The sequence below is a fragment of the Scyliorhinus torazame genome, chromosome 6, assembly GCF_047496885.1.
Source record: "Scyliorhinus torazame isolate Kashiwa2021f chromosome 6, sScyTor2.1, whole genome shotgun sequence".
Classification (NCBI taxonomy): Eukaryota; Metazoa; Chordata; class Chondrichthyes; order Carcharhiniformes; family Scyliorhinidae; genus Scyliorhinus; species Scyliorhinus torazame.
The window spans coordinates 162,135,462-162,155,368 of record NC_092712.1 but is presented as its reverse complement, the minus strand read 5'-3'; the positions used below and the strand labels follow the sequence as shown (position 1 = coordinate 162,155,368).

The 19,907-nt window shown below is 51.3% G+C and overlaps 1 protein-coding gene across 1 annotated transcript in view; it reads right to left on the bottom strand.

Annotated features, from left to right (window-relative positions):
* LOC140425116 (kappaPI-actitoxin-Avd3b-like) overlaps positions 1–19,551 on the bottom strand; it is a 60,988-nt gene extending 41,437 nt beyond the window's left edge. The window contains exon 1 of the mRNA XM_072509030.1: positions 19,304–19,551. Within this exon, the coding sequence (XP_072365131.1) occupies positions 19,304–19,376 (73 nt within the window). The 5' untranslated portion in view covers positions 19,377–19,551. The remainder of the gene's footprint in view (positions 1–19,303) is intronic.
* Between the last annotated feature and the right edge of the window lie 356 nt (positions 19,552–19,907).

Below are 19,907 nucleotides of genomic sequence, written 5' to 3'. Positions count from 1 at the left end.
TTTGGCCCTGTTGAGGCGGAGGCCATGCTCATGTATACGTCTGAATACGCGCTGGAGGTGACTAACATGCTCCTGCGGGGTGGTGGACCAAATGATTATGTAATCGACAAAGACGCAAACACCTTCAATGCCTTCCATCGTTTGTTCCATAATCCTACAGAACACTTCTGAAACGGATATGATCCCAAACGGCATCCTGTTGTAACAATATCTGCCAAAGAGGGTATTGAATGTGCAAAGTTTCCTGCTGGATTTATCGAGCTGGATTTGCCAGAATCCTTTTGAGGCGTCGAGTTTGGTGAAGAGCTTGACGCGAGCCACCTCACATGTGAGCTCTTCTTGCTTGGGAATTGGATAATGCTCCCTCATGATATTGCGATTTAGATCCTTGGGATCAATGCAAATTCTCAATTCGCCAGAAGGCTTTTTTTACACATACCATGGAACTGACCCAGTCGGTCGGTTCCGTGACTTTGAAAATCACTCCTTGGTTCTGGAGGTCCTGCAGCTGCTGCTTGAGGCGGTCCTTAAAGGGTGCTGGGACCCTGCGAGGTGCGTGCGCCAGAGGCGTGGCATTCGGTTTTAATAAAATCTTGTAGCTGTAGGGGAGCGTGCCCATGCCCTCAAAGACGTCGTGGTACTGGTTGATGATGGCGTCGAGCTGCGCCCTGAAGTCGGTGTCCTGAAAGGCAGACGCGTCAGCAGGAGAGAGAGAGTGAACTCTGAACTAGGTTCAACAGCTTGCATGCCTGCGCACCAAGCAGGGAGGCTTTCGAGGAGCCCACGATTTCAAAAGGAAGGATGGCTTTGCATTATCTGTAAGTCACTTCAAGTTGGCATGAGCCGCTGGCAGCAATGGCATTGCCATTATAATCTAATAGATGGCTGGTTTGACACAAAGGCTTTGGAGGTAAATGAGATTGGCGGAGGCACCAGTGTCTAGGCGGAATCGTATTTGGGACCGGTTGACCATAAGGGTGGCACACCACTCATCGTCTGGATCGATGCTGTATACCGATAGAGGCTGGATTCTTTGCTTCGGGGACACCCTGTTTTTTGTAACGATACCGACTTGAAAAGGTGCCTTCGGGTCCTCGGTGTCAATATCGGGTAGCAGGTCATAATCGGACTCGGTGACCGTGGGTTGAATGGCACGGACATTTCTGCGAGGCTGGCTGGAGCGATAAGAGTTGGCAGGCTGAGCTGATCTGCATAAGGCAGCATAATGTCCAAGTTTGCCACACCTCAGGCATCATCGGGATTTGGCAGGGCATTGCTGCTTTAAGTGGGCGGAGCCACAGTTGCCGCACGTTGTAGCGTCAGTACGTTCGCTGCACCACCGCGCATGCGTGGTGCGGTCGTACATGGTGTGCGCCTGCCGTCGACGTCGCCGTCCTCTCGTTCGGTGCGCACAAGCGCGGGAGTCCGCGAAATGCGCGCGAAATGGCCGCCCTCATCCAGGCTGAGGCCTTGGAGTTGCTCAATTGCTTGGACCCGTTCTGCCTCGTGGGGACCTTGCCGCGTCGTTTCAGCCGCTTGGATGTGGGAATACCAACTAGTGGCGTGTTCGTGTAGCACGCAGGTCTCGATGGCAATCGCTAGGGTGAGCTGCTTTACCTTGAGGAGCTGCTGGCGTAGGGGGACCGACTGAACACCAAAAACGATCTGGTCGTGTATCATGGAGTCAGGGCTGGGCCCGTAATTACAGGACTGCGCAAGGATGCGGAGGCGGGTGAGAAAGGACTGGAAAGGTTCATCCTTACCCTGCAAACGCTGTTGGAATACATTGCGCTCGAAACTTTCATTCACCTCTATGTCGCAGTGACTGTCAAACGTGAGGAGGGCCGTCTTGAATTTTGATTTATCTTCATCATCAGCAAAGGTGAGAGAATTGAAAATGTGGATGGCATGTTCCCCGGACGTGGATAGGAGGAGAGCGATCTTCCTGGTATCTGAGGCAGCTTCCCGGTCTGTGGCTTCAAGGTAGAGCTGGAAGCGTTGTTTGAATATCTTCCAGTTGGCCCCCAGGTTCCCGGTGATGCAGAGCGGCGGCGGCGGGCGGACGCTGTCCATTCTGCAGGATGACTGTATGCTGGTGGAAGGCAGATCACTTGCAGGTAGGTCTAAGAAGTTCTAATATCCCTCAACTCCTGGTATCATGATGTGTTGGGTGCTCTGGATCCGTGGAACACATACAGGCCACCAACACTTAAAATAGTACAACACTATTTTATTAAGTTAGAAACTGTTGAACATACTTTCACTGTGGGTTAACACGATGTTAGATTAAACTAAAGGCCTATGCCTGTCCTAACCAGTCGATGCACTCAGCACATGGTGAAGATCTGTGCTGTAAGCTGTAAGCTCTGTCCTTCTAAGAGGCTGCATCCCGAATGAGCGGGAACTCTGATGCCCCCTGTCTTTGTAGTGAGTGTGCTCTAACTGGTGATTGGCTGCGGTGTTGTGTATGTTGATTGGTCTTGCTGTGTGTCCATCAGTGTGTGTGTCTGCACCATGATATACTGGTGTATATTATGACACAAAGTTGGCATACTTTCGGAGGTTTTCGCAGTTGCAGGCAGTTTTCCAACGTCAGGAAAGATCTACAAACAATCGCATTCCAGTGTCTGAGCTCAATCAATGTGCTCACCATTAGACATTAGTTCTTCACTTTGTGTTTTAGTTTCAATTAGTTGCTCATCCTCATCTGATAGAACGATGCATGCTTTGCCTATCGTTGTAGGACTGCATGAAATTGTATCCATCTGTTCTTTCTGCAAGTTTTGTGATGGACTGGCCTTGGTTACTTGGGAATCTACTGCAGGAACCATTCCGTGGCAATAGGATAATTCATTGTACTTCTCTGGAGGCAATTTCTCCAAAATGGGGGTTATTTCTTCAATTACCAGTTGTCTGCTCACAGTTGATTTGCTCTCAGCTAATTTGTCTGCTGTTGCAATCTCACTTTCAGCCTCTGCATACTCCAATTTAGAACTGTCACACTCATCATTGTCATGCACAGATTTGATGCTACTTGTTATCACCTAGTCACTAATGCCAAATAGACTAAATAAACATTCATATTCTTCCTCTTCTGGCTCATCATCGGATTCTTCACTTTCCTCTTTGTAATGATCATCATCATGAAAATCATCATTGTCGTACGCTGTAGCTTCTGCTGTGAAGTATAATCCCATTCCTGATTCCATGTTATGTTCTGTGTTGTGGCTGTGGAAAGGATGCACACAAAACATACTCATCGTAATCATCATTATTGTAATCTCAGCATTGTAATCAGCATTGTAATCATCATAATCATCATCATCGTCTGCTGTAGCTTCTCCTGTGAAATATAACGCTATCCCTGGTACCATGTTATATTCTGTATTGTGGCTGTGGGAAAGATGCACACAGAACATCTATTTTTTTACTAGGAAGATAGATTATTAACAAAATGGAAAGATAAAGAACAAACTATAATACAAACGGTAGCGATTAAGTGAATTCTCCTGGAGCTACTTCCAGTGTTACTGTCCTCGAGTACGAACTACTGCCAATCTGTGGCATCACATGGTGGATTACCATCCCCACCTGCTTTTCAGAGGTTGCTATGCATATGCATATCACTACACTTCCACAAGCACAAACTCCCATCCCCAGCAAACCACTCGCTTTTTGCGGCTTTTACGAGTTTTTCAGCCTCCTGCTCTCCCTCTGCAGCCATGGCGCTCAGTCACCGCTTACAAGTACTTGCACTTATTCGAGCCCGCTAGACGTCTGCCTAAGTAGGACGGAGTATTGCGGAAGGGTGGAGCATGAAAGTTCAAGCCATTATAGATATCAATTTCCATGCAAATGTCGGTTTTGCATGGACCCACCGGCGTGAGACGCAAACGTTGGTTTTGCCGCCAGTGAGAGATCGGAGCACGGCGTCAGAATCGGTGCCGGTCGCAAACCTGACTTTTTCCATTTTGTGTGATTCTCTGTTTGATTGCGATTCACGCTTCCGGCATTGTGAAGCGGAGAATTCAACCCAGAATGTTTCTGTGATTTTTCTCTCTCTATATCGAAGAGTCGCATCCAGTTGTTCTCTGACCTTGAGTTCTATCCCTCCCGGAACATGTAGTTTTTTTGCCTGATGGTCAAATTGCAATTTAGCATCAGAAAGAACCCAAAATCGGGTTCTCCCTGTCATCTTGAGTCATAGAACATAGAACATGGAACGATACAGTCATGGATCAGTTTTGCTTCCTAACCTCAGCTTGCCTGATCAGTTGGATTGACTTTGTTAAGTTTAGATTTCAAGGATGCAGGTGGTCAGACAAGGCTTCATCCAACACTCCGAAGACAAATCTGTCTCTGATTTGTTCATCATTCAAGTTGCCATATCCACAATTTTCTGCAACCCTATACTGATTGTTGATAAATGCATCAACGCTTTCCCCTTGGTTTGGATATGGTGTATTGAAAAATGCCTGCTCAGAAATTATACTCTTTCTCAGGATGAAGTAGATTTTCAGTGCATTGATTACTTCCTCATACCTAGATTTTCATCATCAATATCCTGACTGAAGTGTTGGGTGCTCTGAGGTACAGACGAACCAACACGGTTGCGATTGGTACAACGCAGTTATATTCCATTTAACTATTTATACATCAGACTTGGTACTCAGCACGTTGTGACGGTGTGAGTGTCTTGCTATGAGGTCCTGGCCCTGTGCTGTCTCCAGATGGACTGCCCAGGAAGTGTTGTGTTTCTTGTCTTATACTGTGTCTCCTCTTGGCTGTGATTGGCTGTCGTGTTATGTGTGCTAATTGGTCCGTTGCTCTGTCTATCATTATGTATGTGTTATGATGCATGTTTGAATATCATGACATCCCTCCCTTTTTTACAAGATTATGTGCCTACGTGGTTATAAATATAAATGTTTCCTGAGTGCAGCTAAAGGTGTGTGTGTATGCGTAATATTTACATCATGTACATGGGACTTAACTATATACAAGGGGCGATGTCAGGTGTGACATGCTAATGAGGTTGCACCATAACAAAAGAAGAACAACGTTGAAATTTGGAACGATAAAACAGTGACATGTTATAAAACAGTGGTTGCAAAAGTTTGACGTGTGAACAGTCTCATAAGTCCAGTCTAGTAGGTGGACGATGAATTTGGGTTGACCGCCTCAATGGTGGGTCGAGAACCACTGGCTGAGGTGCGAGCCCGGCCACGGGCGGCGACAGAAGGGGCATGGTATATGGCAGCTCCACGAAGTCGCTATCAGGAACCAGTGGAGGACACGGCGTCTGTGTAGGGTCCCATCGCGAGTGTGGAAGTAAGCGAAGGGCTCGGCGATTGCGCCTACGCACGGATCCATCCGGCATGCGTACCAGGAACGAGCGGGGAGCCACGCGTCGGAGAACTTCGGCAGGTGCTGACCAGCCACCGTCTGGTAGGTGGATGCGGACGTTGTCTCCAGGGGCCAGGGAGGGAAGATCAGTTGCCCGTATGTCGTACGACCTCTTCTGGCGACCGCGCTGCAGTTGCATCCTATGCAGTACCGGAGCATGGTCTATTGTTGGTGCCAGGATGGAAGGCACAGTGGTTCTGAGGGCGTGACCCATCAGCAGCTGTGCTGGTGAGAGACCAGTGGCTAGTGGGGCCGAGCGATAGGCCAGCAGGGCGAGGTAGAAGTCCGACCCGGCAGCAGCAGCCTTGCAGAGGAGCCGCTTGACAATGTGAACGCCCTTCTCCGCCTTTCCATTGGACTGGGGATGCAGAGGGCTGGACGTCACGTGTGTGAAGCCATACGAAGCAGCAAAGGACGACCATTCCTGGCTGGCAAAACAGGGCCCATTGTCCGACATGACAGTCATCGGAATGCCGTGGCGAGCAAAGGTGTCTTTGCAGGCCCTGATGACAGCAGACAACGTCAAATCGTGCAGGCGTATTACTTCTGGGTAGTTTGAGAAGTAGTCAACTATGATGACAGAGTCCATGCCGAGCGTGTGAAATAGGTCGATACCCACCTTCGCCCAGGGGGACGTCACCAGCTCATGGGGCAGAAGCGTCTCAGGAGGTTGCACCGGCTGAAACCTTTGGCAGGTTGTACAGTTGAGCACCATGTTGGCAATATCGTCACTGATGCCCTGCCAGTATACTGCCCCTCGAGCCCTCCGTCTGCACTTCTCGACCCTCAAGTGGCCTTCGTGTAGTTGGTCGAGAACCAGCTGGCGCATGTTGTGCGGAATCACAATCCGGTCCAGCTTCAGAAGGACACCATCAATGACGGCTAGGTCGTCTCGTACATTGTAGAACTGCGGGCACTGCCCTTTGAGCCATCCTCCCGTCATGTGGCGCATCACTCGCTGCAGAAGGGGGTCGGTCGCAGTCTCTCGGCGGATACGGGCCAGACTGGAGTCATCAGCCGGCAGATTTGCCGCTGTAAAAGCCACCTGTGCCTCGACCTGACATACGAACCCCTCCGCATCTGGCGGCGTGCTCACTGCTCTGGATAGGGCATCTGCCATGATGAGCTCCTTCCCTGGAGTGTAGACCAGTTAGAAGTCGTACCTCCTGAGTTTAAGTAGGATGCGCTGGAGGCGAGGGGTCATCTCGTTCAGGTCCTTGTTTATTATGCTGACCAGGGGGCGGTGGTCAGTTTCGACCGTGAACCGTGGAAGACCATAGACGTAATCGTGGAACTTGTCGAAACCAGTTAGCAAGCCCAGGCATTCTTTTTCGATTTGCGCGTAGCGCTGCTCTGTGGGGGTCATGGCCCGTGATGCATAGGCCACTGGGGCCCATGATGCCGTGTCATCCCTCTGCAGGAGCACTGCTCCAATGCCGGATTGGCTGGCATCAGTTGAGATTTTGGTGGCACGAGACGTGTCAAAAAACGCCAACACTGGTGCCGTAGTGAGTTTGCGTTTGAGCTCCTCCCATTCCAGCTGGTGTGTGTGTTGCCACTAGAACTCTGTGGATTTTCTGGGTGGTGTAGAGCCGTCGTGTGGGAGGCAAGGTTGGGAATGAACTTCCCCAGGAAGTTGACCATGCCAAGGAAGCGTAGGACAGCCTTCTTGTCGGCCGGCTGCGGCATGGCTGTGATGGCGCTCACCTTGTCTGCATCCGGACGGACCCCTGACCGGGAGATATGGTCTCCCAGGAACTTCAACTCGGTCAGGCCAAAGGAGCACTTGGCTCGGTTGAGGCGCAGGTCGTTTTCCCGTATGCGGGCAAAAACGTGTTGGAGACGATGTATGTGCTCCTGCGGTGTGGTGGGCCAGATGATGACATCGTCCACATATACGCACACCCCTTCGATGCCTTCCATCATCTGCTCCATGATTCTATGGAAGACCTCGGATGCCGAGATGATGCCAAATGGCATCCGGTTGTAGCAGAACCTGCCGAAAGGGGTGTTGAAGGTACATAGCTTTCGGCTGGACGGGTCCTGTTGGATCTGCCAAAATCCTTTCGAAGCATCCAGTTCCGTGAATATCTTCGCCTGGGCCATTTCACTGGTGATCTCCTCCCGTTTGGGTATGGGATAATGTTCCCTCATAATATTATTATTGAGGTCTTTGGGGTCAATACAGATGCGGAGCTCGCCAGAGGGCTTCTTGATACACATCATGGAGCTGACCCATGGCGTGGGATCCCTGACCCTGGATAGGACCCCTTGGTCCTGGAGATCCTGCAGCTGCTGCTTGAGGCGGTCTTTAAGTGGCGCAGGAACCCTGCGAGGTGCGTGAACGACCGGGATGGCGTCCGGTTTGAGGCAAATTCGGTAGGTGTATGGCAGTGTTCCCATGCCTTCGAATGCCTCCTGGTTGTGGGCGAGGAGCGATTGGAGCTGTGCGTAGAACTCTGCATCCGGGAAGTCAGACGTGCTGTCTGGAGAGAGAGAGAGAATTTGTTGCACAAGGTGGAGAGCCTTGCATGCCTGTGCGCCCAGCAGGGAGTCCTTCGATGAGCCAACTATCTCGAACGAGAGTGTGGCCGTGTGTGTTTTGTGTGTCACCTGGAGCTGGCAGGGTCCCATGGCCGGGATAACGTTCCCGTTGTAGTCGACCATCTTGCACCGGGATGGCTGGATTGGTGGTCTGACCTTCATGGCATAGAAGACTGACCATGCTATGAGGTTGGCGGAGGCGCCAGTGTCCAGGCGGAAAGTGATCGGCGATCGGTTGACCGTTAGGGTGGCACTCCATTCATCGCCCGGATTGATGGTGTTGACCCGGTTCGCATCAATGACCGCAACCCGGAAGGCGTCTTGGTCATCTGTGTCGTCGGTTTGGATGTCGTGATGTGGAGGCTGAATGGTCCGCACGTTCCTGCGAGGTTGTCGGAGATGTGGAAGATCAACAGGTTGAGCCGGTCGACAGTAGGCAGCGTAGTGGCCCATCTTGCCACAGCGTAGGCATTGTCGGGTTTTTGCAGGACTTTGCACTTTTAAATGTGCAGCTCCACAGTTGCCGCACGTCATGATGTCATGGCGTTCGTTACGCCACTGCGCATGCGCAGTTCGGTCTTGCGTCGGGCGCACCTGTGCAGCACATCCCTCAGTATTGCCGTAGGTTTTGGCGCGCACAAACGCGGGAGGCCTTAAAAAGCGCGCGAAACGGCCGCCCTCGTCCAGGCCACGGGCCGGGAGAAACTCGATTGCCTGAACGCGTTCGGCCTCGTGGGTGGCCTGGCTTGCCGATTCGATCGCGTGGGACCCCCTCCATGCCAATTCGGTCGCCTGAAATTGGGCATAGCGGCTGGTTGCATTCTCATGCAGGACACAGGCTTCAACTGCAGATGCTAAGGTCAGGCCTTTAATTTTTAGAAGCTGCTGGCGTAGACCACTGGAGGCAATGCCAAAAATGATCTGGTCCCGGATCATGGACTCTGAGGTGGTGTCGTAACCGCAGGACTGCGCGAGTATGCGGAGGTGCGTCAGGAAGGACTGAAAGAGCTCATCCTTGGGCAGCACGGTAGCACTGTGGATAGCACAATTGCTTCACAGCTCCAGGGTCCCAGGTTTGATTCCGGCTTGGGTCACTGTCTGTGCGGAGTCTGCACATCCTCCCCGTGTGTGTGTGGGTTTCCTCCGGGTGCTCTAGTTTCCTCCCACAGTCCAAAGATGTGCAGGTTAGGTGGATTGGCCATGATAAATTGCCCTTAGTGTCCAAAATTGCCCTTAGTGTTGGGTGGGGTTACTGGGTTATGGGGATAGGGTGGAGGTGTTGACCTTGGGTAGGGTGCTCTTTCCAAGAGCCGGTGTGGACTCGATGGGCCGAATGGCCTCCTTCTGCACTGTAAATTCTATGATTACCTTGCAGGCGCTGCTGAAAGACATACCTCTCAAAGCTTTCGTTGACCTCAACGTTGAAGTGCTTGTCGAGCTTGAGGAGGACCGTGTCACACTTAGCTTTGTTCTCACCTTCCGCGAACTCCAAGGAGTTGTATACATCGATGGCGTGCTGACCTGCGGTAGTGAGGAGCATGGCAATCTTTGTTTCGTCCGAGGCGCCTTGTTTTTCATTGGCTTGCATGAAGAGTTCGAAGCGCTGCTTGAAGATCTTCCAATTTGTGCCCAGGTTCCCAGCGACTTGCAACGGCTGCAGTTTGTTGCGGGTGTCCATGGCTGAGGATGGCAGATTTGCCGGTAGGTATCGATTCACTCCTGGTATCATGAAGTGTTGGGTGCTCTGAGGTACAGACGAACCAACACGGTTGCGATTGGTACAACACAGTTTTATTCCATTTAACTATTTATACATCAGACTTGGTACTCAGCACGTTGTGACGGTGTGAGTGTCTTGCTATGAGGTCCTGGCCCTGTGCTGTCTCCAGATGGACTGCCCAGGAAGTGTCGTGTTTCTTGTCTTATACTGTGTCTCCTCTTGGCTGTGATTGGCTGTCGTGTTATGTGTGCTAATTGGTCCGTTGGTCTGTCTATCATTATGTATGTGTTATGATATATGTTTGAATATCATGATACTGACGAGGATATCGACTGCACAGTCACTCATGGCATATAACAATGTACTGACAGATCACTGCTCACCTTTGCAGCAAGGCCTGATGCAGTGTGTAATCTGGCAAATCCCCAGTGGAAATTCAGAAACACTCTTCCTGGTTGAAGCCTGTGACCTGCTCAAAGATTTCCAGCAATAGCAGAGACTTGCTCATTATTATTCTTTCACTCACTGCCGCCATATAATACTCTTAGTATTGGCTGTTGACTAATACAGCATATTTACTGACAATACAGAGATAAGTAAGACACTAACTTTATTCGAGCACATTTTACTCTGGCTATATCTTACAATGAGGTTATACAAGCAGGAGAGCAAGATCATGTGATGCTGCTCACCTCCTGTGAAGCTGTACACAGGATCTGGTTGAATTAACCCCTTATAGTACTGTCATAACATCATGGGCGTCATTCTCCACCGGCGGGAGTCTCCGTTTTGCCGGCGCCGGGGGGTTTCCCGATGGCGTGGGGCTGCCCCACAATGGGAAACCCCATTGACCGGCCGGTGTTACGGAGACTCCCGCCGGCCGGTCGGGGCAGAAATGTGGCGGGGCGGGTAGGAGAATTCCGCCCCATGTGGTGAATGTATTCACCTAAGTATGAACTGTCTGTATAGTGCTGAGACCTATGATCTGGAAATGATAATACGGTATACTTCCAGGTACTGCACTGGAACCCCGGTGGGCTCCGCCCTCACTGCGGTATATTAAATGAAAATCGCTTATTGTCACAAGTAGGCTTCAATGAAGTTACTGTGAATAGCCCCTAGTCGCCACATTTGAGCGCCTGTTCGGGGAGGCTGGTGCGGGAATTGAACCGTGCTGCTGGCCTGCCTTGGTCTGCTTTAAAAGCCAGCGATTTAGCCCAGTGAGCTAAACCAGCTCCACCCCACCACAGGATATGACATGCTTCATATTCTTGCATATATAATGAACTGAAAAGTAAATGATCTGTTGTGTAAACCCACCATGACAGCCGGCTGGAAAGGTATTCTCCTTCACATCCATCACCGCACTTAGACTCGAGGATATAGGTAAAGGTAAAGTCGCCATAGTCCCAGATGACCATAGGCTGCTATCCCCTTTAAGCGGGGAGAGCTGACTGGTGGTGATTTAACTTGAGGATCACCATACCTCAGCAAGGGGCAAGCTTGAGAAGGTGGGGCCTTCATGAATAACCAAAAGGATACAGATCGATTAGGTGAATGGGCACAGTGGCCAGTGGAATCAGTGTTCCATCTACAAGGTGCGCTGCGGCAAACTTGCTGATAATCCTGTGGCTTACCAGCAATACCCATATCTAGGATCGATTGTCCATTTTTTATTTCTGTTGCTTCACCAGCAAATCAGACAGTAAATTCTAGCTCTCAAGCAGCAGAGGTACGACTTAACCACCAAAAACCAGAGTCCTGCTTTGGGCATGTACAGTGGGGTGTTTCACGGTGCCTGTGTGGTAGTATGCATTAGGGGTCATGTGGGACTGTGAAGTCGTGATGTCATTGGCTGACAGATCCCGGGTCCTGGTTGGCTGTTGACCTCTAGCTCCGCCCTGAAGGCGGAGTATAAGAACCAGGAGTTCTCCCCCGCAGGCCAGTCTGTTCCTGAACTACGGGGAACAAGTCACGCTTAATAAAGCCTCATCGACTTTGTCTCTATTCGTCTCTCATGAGTCTTTGTGCGCTACAATTTATTTAGCGTGCTTAAAGGACTATGGAGCTCAGGATCATCCCGGAATGCCTGAGGATCAGCCCCCACGCAGTGAACTCAGCAGCAGTTTTCAAACACTGGCAGACTTGTTTCGAGGCCTACCTCAGAACGGCCCCCGGCCGGGTCACAGAAGACCAGAAACTACAGGTCCTGCACTCGAGGGTAAGCCCGGAAATTTTCCCTCTCATCGAAGATGCAGAGGATTTCCAGACGGCGTTTGCAGCACTAAAGAGCATCTATATTCGCCCAGTGAACCAGATCTACGCACGCTACCAACTCGCAATGAGACGGCAAAGTCCCGGAGAATCGCTGGACGAATTCTACGCCGCGCTGCTAATTTTGGGACGGGCCTGCAGCTGCCCGCCAGTAAACGCGATTGAACACATGGACATGTTGATGCGTGATGCTTTTGTCACAGGTATGAACTCTCCCCAAATCCGCCAAAGACTTTTGGAAAAAGAGTCGCTGGGACTCTCAGAGGCACGGGCCCTTGCAGCCTCCCTGGATGTAGCCGCGCGAAACGCCCGCGCGTACGGCCCCGACCGCGCGGCAGCCCCTTGGGCTCCGTGGACCCCCGTCGCGACAAACCCCCCCCCCCACCCCACAGGCTTGCGCGGTTCAGACTCCAAGTCATCCCGGGGGAGCCCGCTGCTATTTCTGCGGCCAGGCGAAACACCCCCGGCAGCGTTGCCCGGCCTGCGCAGCGATTTGCAAGAGCTGCGGGAAAAAGGGCCATTTCGCGGCTGTGTGCCGGTCCCGGGAGGTCGCCACTGTCCCAGGAGAAGAAGCAGTCCTGCGCGTTTCTAACGCTCCCCAACCCCCCCAGTGCCCTATGTACGACCCGCAAGCGCAGCAATTTTGGGTCCCGGCCACCGCTGTCCCCGGAGAACAAGGAGTCCTGCGCGTTTCAAACGTTCACCAACCCCCCCAGCGCCCCATGTGCGACCCGCAGGCGCCGCCATTTTGGGTCCCGGCCACCATGAGGGGAGGAGGGGCGCCGCCATCTTGGGACGCCCCAGCCCTGTCCGACGCAAGGGGGCGGCCATTTTGTCCACCCCCGCCGCCATCTTGTGACCCCCCAGCCATGTGCGATGCATGGGGGTGGCCATTTTGTTCACCCCCGCCGCCATCTTGGACGGCAACAACGGACCCCAGTGTTGACGGCTCCACGGGGTTCAAGGAAGACGCTCAAGCACTACGATCACGTCTGGCCTCAATGACGCTGGACCAAGCACGGCCCCGGATGCTCCAGACGACGACAACAACGGTGCTGATAAACGGGCACGAGACACCATGCCTGCTCGACTCCGGGAGCACAGAAAGCTTAATCCACCCCGACACGGTAAGACGCTGTTTTTTGACCATCCGTCCCAGTGCGCAAAAGATTTCCCTAGCTGCAGGATCCCACTCCGTACAGATTAAAGGCTTCTGCATAGTAACCCTAACGGTGCAAGGGAGGGAGTTTAAAAACTACAGGCTCTACGTCCTTCCCCAACTCTGCGCGCCCACATTACTGGGATTAGACTTCCAGTGCAATCTGCAGAGCCTAACCTTCCAATTCGGCGGCCCAATACCCCCACTCATTATCTGCGGCCTCGCAACCCTCAAGGTTGAGCCCCCATCCTTGTTTGCAAACCTCACCCCGGATTGCAAACCCGTCGCCACTAGGAGCAGACGGTACAGCACCCAGGACCGGACATTCATTCGGTCCGAAGTCCAGCGGCTACTGAAGGAAGGCATAATCCAGGACAGCAATAGTCCCTGGAGAGCACAGGTGGTAGTAGTAAAGACAGGGGAGAAGCAAAGGATGGTCATAGACTATAGCCAGACCATCAACAGGTACACACAACTAGATGCGTACCCTCTCCCCCGCATATCCGACATGGTCAATCGGATTGCCCAATATAAGGTCTTCTCCACCGTGGACCTCAAGTCCGCCTACCATCAGCTCCCCATCCGCCCAAGTGACCGCAAGTACACAGCCTTCGAGGCAGACGGGCGATTATACCACTTCCTAAGGGTCCCATTTGACGTCACAAACGGGGTCTCGGTCTTCCAACGAGCGATGGACCGAATGGTTGATCAACACGGGTTGCAGGCCACGTTCCTGTATCTCGACAACGTAACCAGCTGCGGCCACGATCAGCAGGACCACGACGCCAACCTCCAAAAATTCCTCCAGACCGCGAAAGCCTTGAACCTAACATACAACGAGGACAAGTGCGTTTTCAGCACAAACCGGCTAGCCATCTTGGGATATGTAGTGCGCAATGGGATAATAGGCCCCGTCCCCGAACGCATGCGCCCCCTCATGGAATTTCCCCTCCCTCACTGCTCAAAAGCCCTAAAACGCTGCCTGGGGTTCTTTTCATATTACGCCCAGTGGGTCCCCCAGTACGCAGACAAGGCCCGCCCCCTAATACAGACCACGACCTTCCCTCTGTCGACAGAGGCTTGCCAGGCCTTCAGCCGCATCAAAGCGGATATCGCAAAGGCCACGATGCGCGCCATCGACGAGTCCCTCCCCTTCCAGGTCGAGAGCGACGCCTCCGATGTAGCTCTAGCGGCCACCCTTAACCAAGCGGGCAGACCCGTGGCCTTTTTCTCCCGAACCCTCCACGCTTCAGAAATCCGCCACTCCTCAATGGAAAAGGAAGCCCAAGCCATAGTGGAAGCTGTGCGACATTGGAGGCATTACCTGGCCGGCAGGAGATTCACTCTCCTCACGGACCAACGGTCGTTAGCCTTCATGTTCGATAATGCACAGCGGGGCAAAATTAAAAACGACAAGATCTTAAGGTGGAGGATCGAGCTCTCCACCTTCAACTACGAGATCCTGTACCGTCCCGGAAAGCTGAACGAGCCGTACGATGCCCTATCCCGCGGCACATGTGCCAACGCACAAATTAACCGCCTCCAAACCCTCCACGAGGACCTCTGCCACCCGGGGGTCACTCGGTTCCAGCACTTTATAAAGCCCCGCAACCTCCCCTACTCTGTGGAGGAGGTCCGTACATTCACAAGGAACTGCCACATCTGCGCAGAGTGCAAACCGCACTTTTTCAGGCCGGATGGTGCGCACCTGATCAAGGCTTCCCGTCCCTTTGAACGCCTTAGTCTGGATTTCAAAGGGCCCCTCCCCTCCACCGACCGCAACACATACTTCCTGAATGTGGTGGACGAGTACTCCCGTTTCCCCTTCGCCATCCCCTGCCCTGACATGACAGCGGCCACAGTCATTAAAGCCCTTAACACCATATTCACACTGTTCGGTTGCCCCGCATACATCCACAGCGACAGGGGGTCCTCCTTCATGAGTGACGAGCTGCGCCAGTTCCTGCTCAGCAACGGTATAGCCTCGAGCAGGACGACCAGCTACAACCCCCGGGGGAACGGGCAAGTAGAGAGGGAGAACGGCACGGTCTGGAAGACCGTCCTACTGGCCCTACGGTCCAGGGACCTCCCAGTTTCACGGTGGCAGGAGGTCCTCCCGGACGCTCTCCACTCCATCCGGTTGCTACTGTGTACTAGCACTAACCAAATGCCTCATGAGCGCCTCCTTGTCTTCCCCAGGAAATCCTCCTCTGGAACGTCGCTGCCGACCTGGCTGGCGGCCCCAGGACCCATCTTGCTCCGAAAACATGTGCGGGCGCACAAGTCGGACCCGTTGGTCGAGAGGGTTCACCTCCTCCACGCGAACCCGCAGTACGCTTACGTGGAGTACCCCGACGGCCGACAGTACTCGGTCTCCCTACGAGATCTGGCGCCCGCCGGCAACACACACACCCCCCCGACACCAATCACCCCCTCCCTGCCACCGGCGCACCCCGCCACCGCCCCCTTCCCGGGAGGATCGGTCCTCCTCCCAGGTCCGACCAGAAGTGAAGCTGAAGCAGAAACCGTAAGGCTCCCGGAGACGACAACACGGGAACAAGCACCACCACCGGGGCTGAGGCGATCAACAAGGACGACCAGACCGCCCGACCGACTCATGGCATGGATGTAACACTACAATGTTGTGGACTTTAACGAGAACTTTTTTTCTTTTCCCCCTTACGACTACTGTAAATAGTGCAAAACAAAAAAAAAACCCTGTGCATACTGTGATGACATGCAAAAGTTTTCCTCCCAGGACCAGCCTTGTGAACCCTTACCACCATGCGAAGCACCACCCCGCCGGGTTCATTTTTAACAATGGGTGAATGTGGTAGTATGCATTAGGGGTCATGTGGGATTGTGAAGCCGTGATGTCATTGGCTGACAGATCCCGGGTCCTGGTTGGCTGTTGACCTCTAGCTCCGCCCTGAAGGCGGAGTATAAGAACCAGGAGTTCTCCCCCGCAGGCCAGTCTGTTACTGAACTGCGGGGAACAAGTCACGCTTAATAAAGCCTCATCGACTTTTTCTCTATTCGTCTCTCGTGAGTCTTTGTGCGCTACAGCCTGCAATGCCAGGAATGACCCAGAAATTAAAAGGGGCTCTTTTCTTTTGGCATCAGTCAAGAACTCCCCAACAAGGCCACGCAGCTGGGAGATGAATTCACGGACATCTTCAACCTGTCCCTACTTCGCTCCGAGGTCCCCATCTGCAAAAAGAAGACCACTATCATACCGGTGCCAAAGAAGAACCAGGCAATGTGCCTCAATGTCTACCGTCCAATGGCCCAGACATCAATCTGAATGAAGTGCTTCGAGAGGTTGGTCATGAAGCACATCAGCTCCATACTAGGTCCACTGCAATTCGCATACCGCTGCAACCAGTCCACAGCAGGTGCCATCTCCCTGGCCCTATACTCACCCCTGGAGCATCTTGACAACAGGGACTCCTACATCAGACTCCTATTTACTGACTACAGCTCCGTCTTTGACACCATAATCCCAGCCAAGCTCATATCAAAGCTCCAAAACCTAGGACTTGGCTCCGAGCTCTGCAACTGGATCTTTGACTTTCTGACCCACAGGCCATAATTAGTAAGAATAAACAACAACACCTCCTCCAGGATAGCCCTCAATACCGGGGCCGCGCAAGGCTGCATACTTAGCGGCCTAGTATACTCCCTATTCACACACGACTGCGTGGCAAACTTTGGTTCCAGCTCCATCTATAGGTTTACTGAGGACACAACCATAGTGGGTCGGATCTCGAACAACGACGAGTCAGAATACAGGAAGGAGATAGAGAACCTAGTGGAGTGGTGTAACAACATCAATCTCCCCCCCAATGCCAGCAAACCTAAAAAGCTGGTCATTGACTTCAGGAAGGAAAGTACTGTACACACCCCTGTCTGCATCAACGGGCTGAGGTGGAGATCATAGAATTTACAGTGCAGAAGAAGGCCATTCGGCCCATCGAGTCTGCACCGGCCCTTACATAGAACACCCTACTGAAGCCCACGTCTCTACCTGATCCCCGTAATCCAGTAACCCCACTTAACATGGTTTTGGAAATTAAGGGCAATTTAGCATGGCCAATCCACACATCCCGCACATCTTTGGACAGTGGGAGGAAACCGGAGCACCTGGACGAAACCCACCAGACACATGGAGAACGTGCAGACTCCGCACAGACAGTGACCTAGCTGGGAATCAAACCTGGGACCCTGGAGCTGTGAAGTAATTGTGCTAACCACTATGCTACCGTGCTGCCCGAGATGGTTGACAGCTTCAAATTCCTAGGTGTGCACATCACCAAAAATCTGTCCTGGTTGACGCTACCATCAAGAAAGCACAACAGCACCTATATTTCCTCAGGAAACTAAGGAAATTTGACATGCCCACACAGACTCTTACCACCTTTTATAGGTGCACCATAGAAAGCCTTCTGTCTGGCTGCATCACAGCCTGGTATGGCAAATGCTCGGCCCAAGACCGCAAGAAACTTCAGAGAGTCGTGAACACCTCCCAGTCCATCATACGAACTTGCCTCCCATCTCTTGACTCTATTTGCACCTCCCACTGCCTTGGGAAAGCGGGCAGCATAATAAATGACCCTTCCCACCCGGCTTACTCACTCTTCCATCGGGCAGGAGATACTAAAGTCTGACAAACAAATTCAAAAACAGCTTCTTCCCCACTGTGAACAAACTCCTAAATCACCCCCTTCTGGACTGACCTGATTAAAACTACACCCCTGTATGCTTCACCCGATGCCAGTGTCTAGGTATTTACATTGTGGACCTTTTGTTGCCCAATTATGTATTTTCTTTTCTTCCCATGTACGAAATGATTTGTTTGAGTTGCACGCAGAAAAATACTTTTAACTGTACCTCGGTACATGTGACAATAAACAAAGGCATCAATCTTAACTGCGTTATCAGTTTCTCAAACCAAAATAAAGTGCAGTCAGTGATGCATATAACTCCCACAATGTTTAATATCCCTGGTGCATGTTTTATATCACTGCAAATAAAATTAAACAAAATAAATATTTTTGCTCTGTACTATTATGTAACCCTCAGTAAGTATGTCTATTCATTTCAGTTAGAAGTTTAAGTAATTTTTGAATATCCCTGCCACATAATTTGACAGCTGGACAAACCAAAAACAGTGTGGACATGTGAAAACAAGCAGTTGCATTGGTTATGTGAATTAGGCTGTAGAAATACACGCAGTTCCTGTGTTTGTATTGGTTTATGAATAGAAAGGCATCTAACCCTAAAAGGGTACCCACTGGTAGAGCTGATCTCAAAATGGGTTCTTGAATATTTTCTAATGTATGAAACAATATTCCATAGCTTTAAACACAAGGGGTAGAAATTGGTCTCAGGTGGGGCTGAGCAGCAAAATGAGTGATGTTGGAGTGGTGGTTAGCACTGCTGCCTCACAGCGCCAGGGACCTGGGTTAAAAGAAAAATACTTTTATCTGTACCTCGGTACACGTGACAATAAACAAATCCAAATCCAATCCAATCCACCTCACTTCCTGCACCAACAAGGGTGGCAGTGCCAGGGTGCTCAAGTGGCACTGCCAAGGTGCCAGGCTGGAGGTGTCAATGTGCTTGTGTCTCAGCAGAAGTGCCAGGATATCACCCTGCTTAGAGCCTGACCACCCAAGACTTCCGATGGCCGAGCAGGCTCCCCAGCTGCCATTACGCCTGGTCCACGTTTGTATGGACCAGAGTTAAACGGCACCATGGAGAGGTCTCCGAAGCACGGGCGTTCGTTCCCAGACATCAGAAGAACTGGGCACCGACATATTTAAATGAGTCTAATAGCTCACTTAATTATGTAAATCTGTATCTCACGCAGTGAGGGTGAGACCCAAACTTCTCTGAGTGTCGTAAATCTCACGAGAGGGCTACCAGGAGAATTAACGGCCTCGTCGCATCACCGAGTCGGGCGTGACGAGGCCATTCGATTGTACCTCTGATCTCTGTTGTTTAAACAGGAGGTTGTGGTAAAGTTGAACCCAGCTAAGATTCAATTCCAAGACTTGTCACTTTGAGTCCTGGCTTTGTCCCTCAAAGGCCGTTCAGAAGTATTTTTATGTGGATGACAAATGTTTTTAATCATTGCTATTTAAAACAACTGAAAATAATCTCAAATTCCACATGTTAGAATATTCTGAAACTATTACCTGTCTGCACAATGTCAAACTGCTGAGCCAGCAGTAAGACGCTGCAGATCACAGTGAGAAGCTGTAACTCCATGATTTGGACAGAGTGGGTTGAGTTGTTTCACTGTTGAGTTCTCGCTGTGACTCGTGACTTCAGTTTACTCCGGATCAGCGGAATCAAGTGGACTCTTCACTCTCTGTTTGAACCAGGTACATTTATAGAGCGGGTGTTCCAGCCACTGCACTCAGTCTGACTCAGAGATGCGCCAATGTGACTCCAACTGGAAAACCAAAGGCGCCAATCTTAACTACGTTATCAGTTTCTCAAACCAAAATAAAGTGCAGTCAGTGATGCATATAACTTACAAGATGTTTAATATCCCTGGTGCATGTTTTATATCACTGCAAATAAAATTAAACAAAATAAATATTTTTGCTCTGTACTATTATGTAACCCTCCGTAAGTATGTCTATTCATTTCAGTTAGAAGTTTAAGTAATTTTTGAATATCCCTGCCACATAATTTGACAGCTGGACAAACCAAAAACAGTGTGGACATGTGAAGCAGTTGCATTGGTTATGTGAATTAGGCTGTAGAAATACACACAGTTCCTGTGTTTGTATT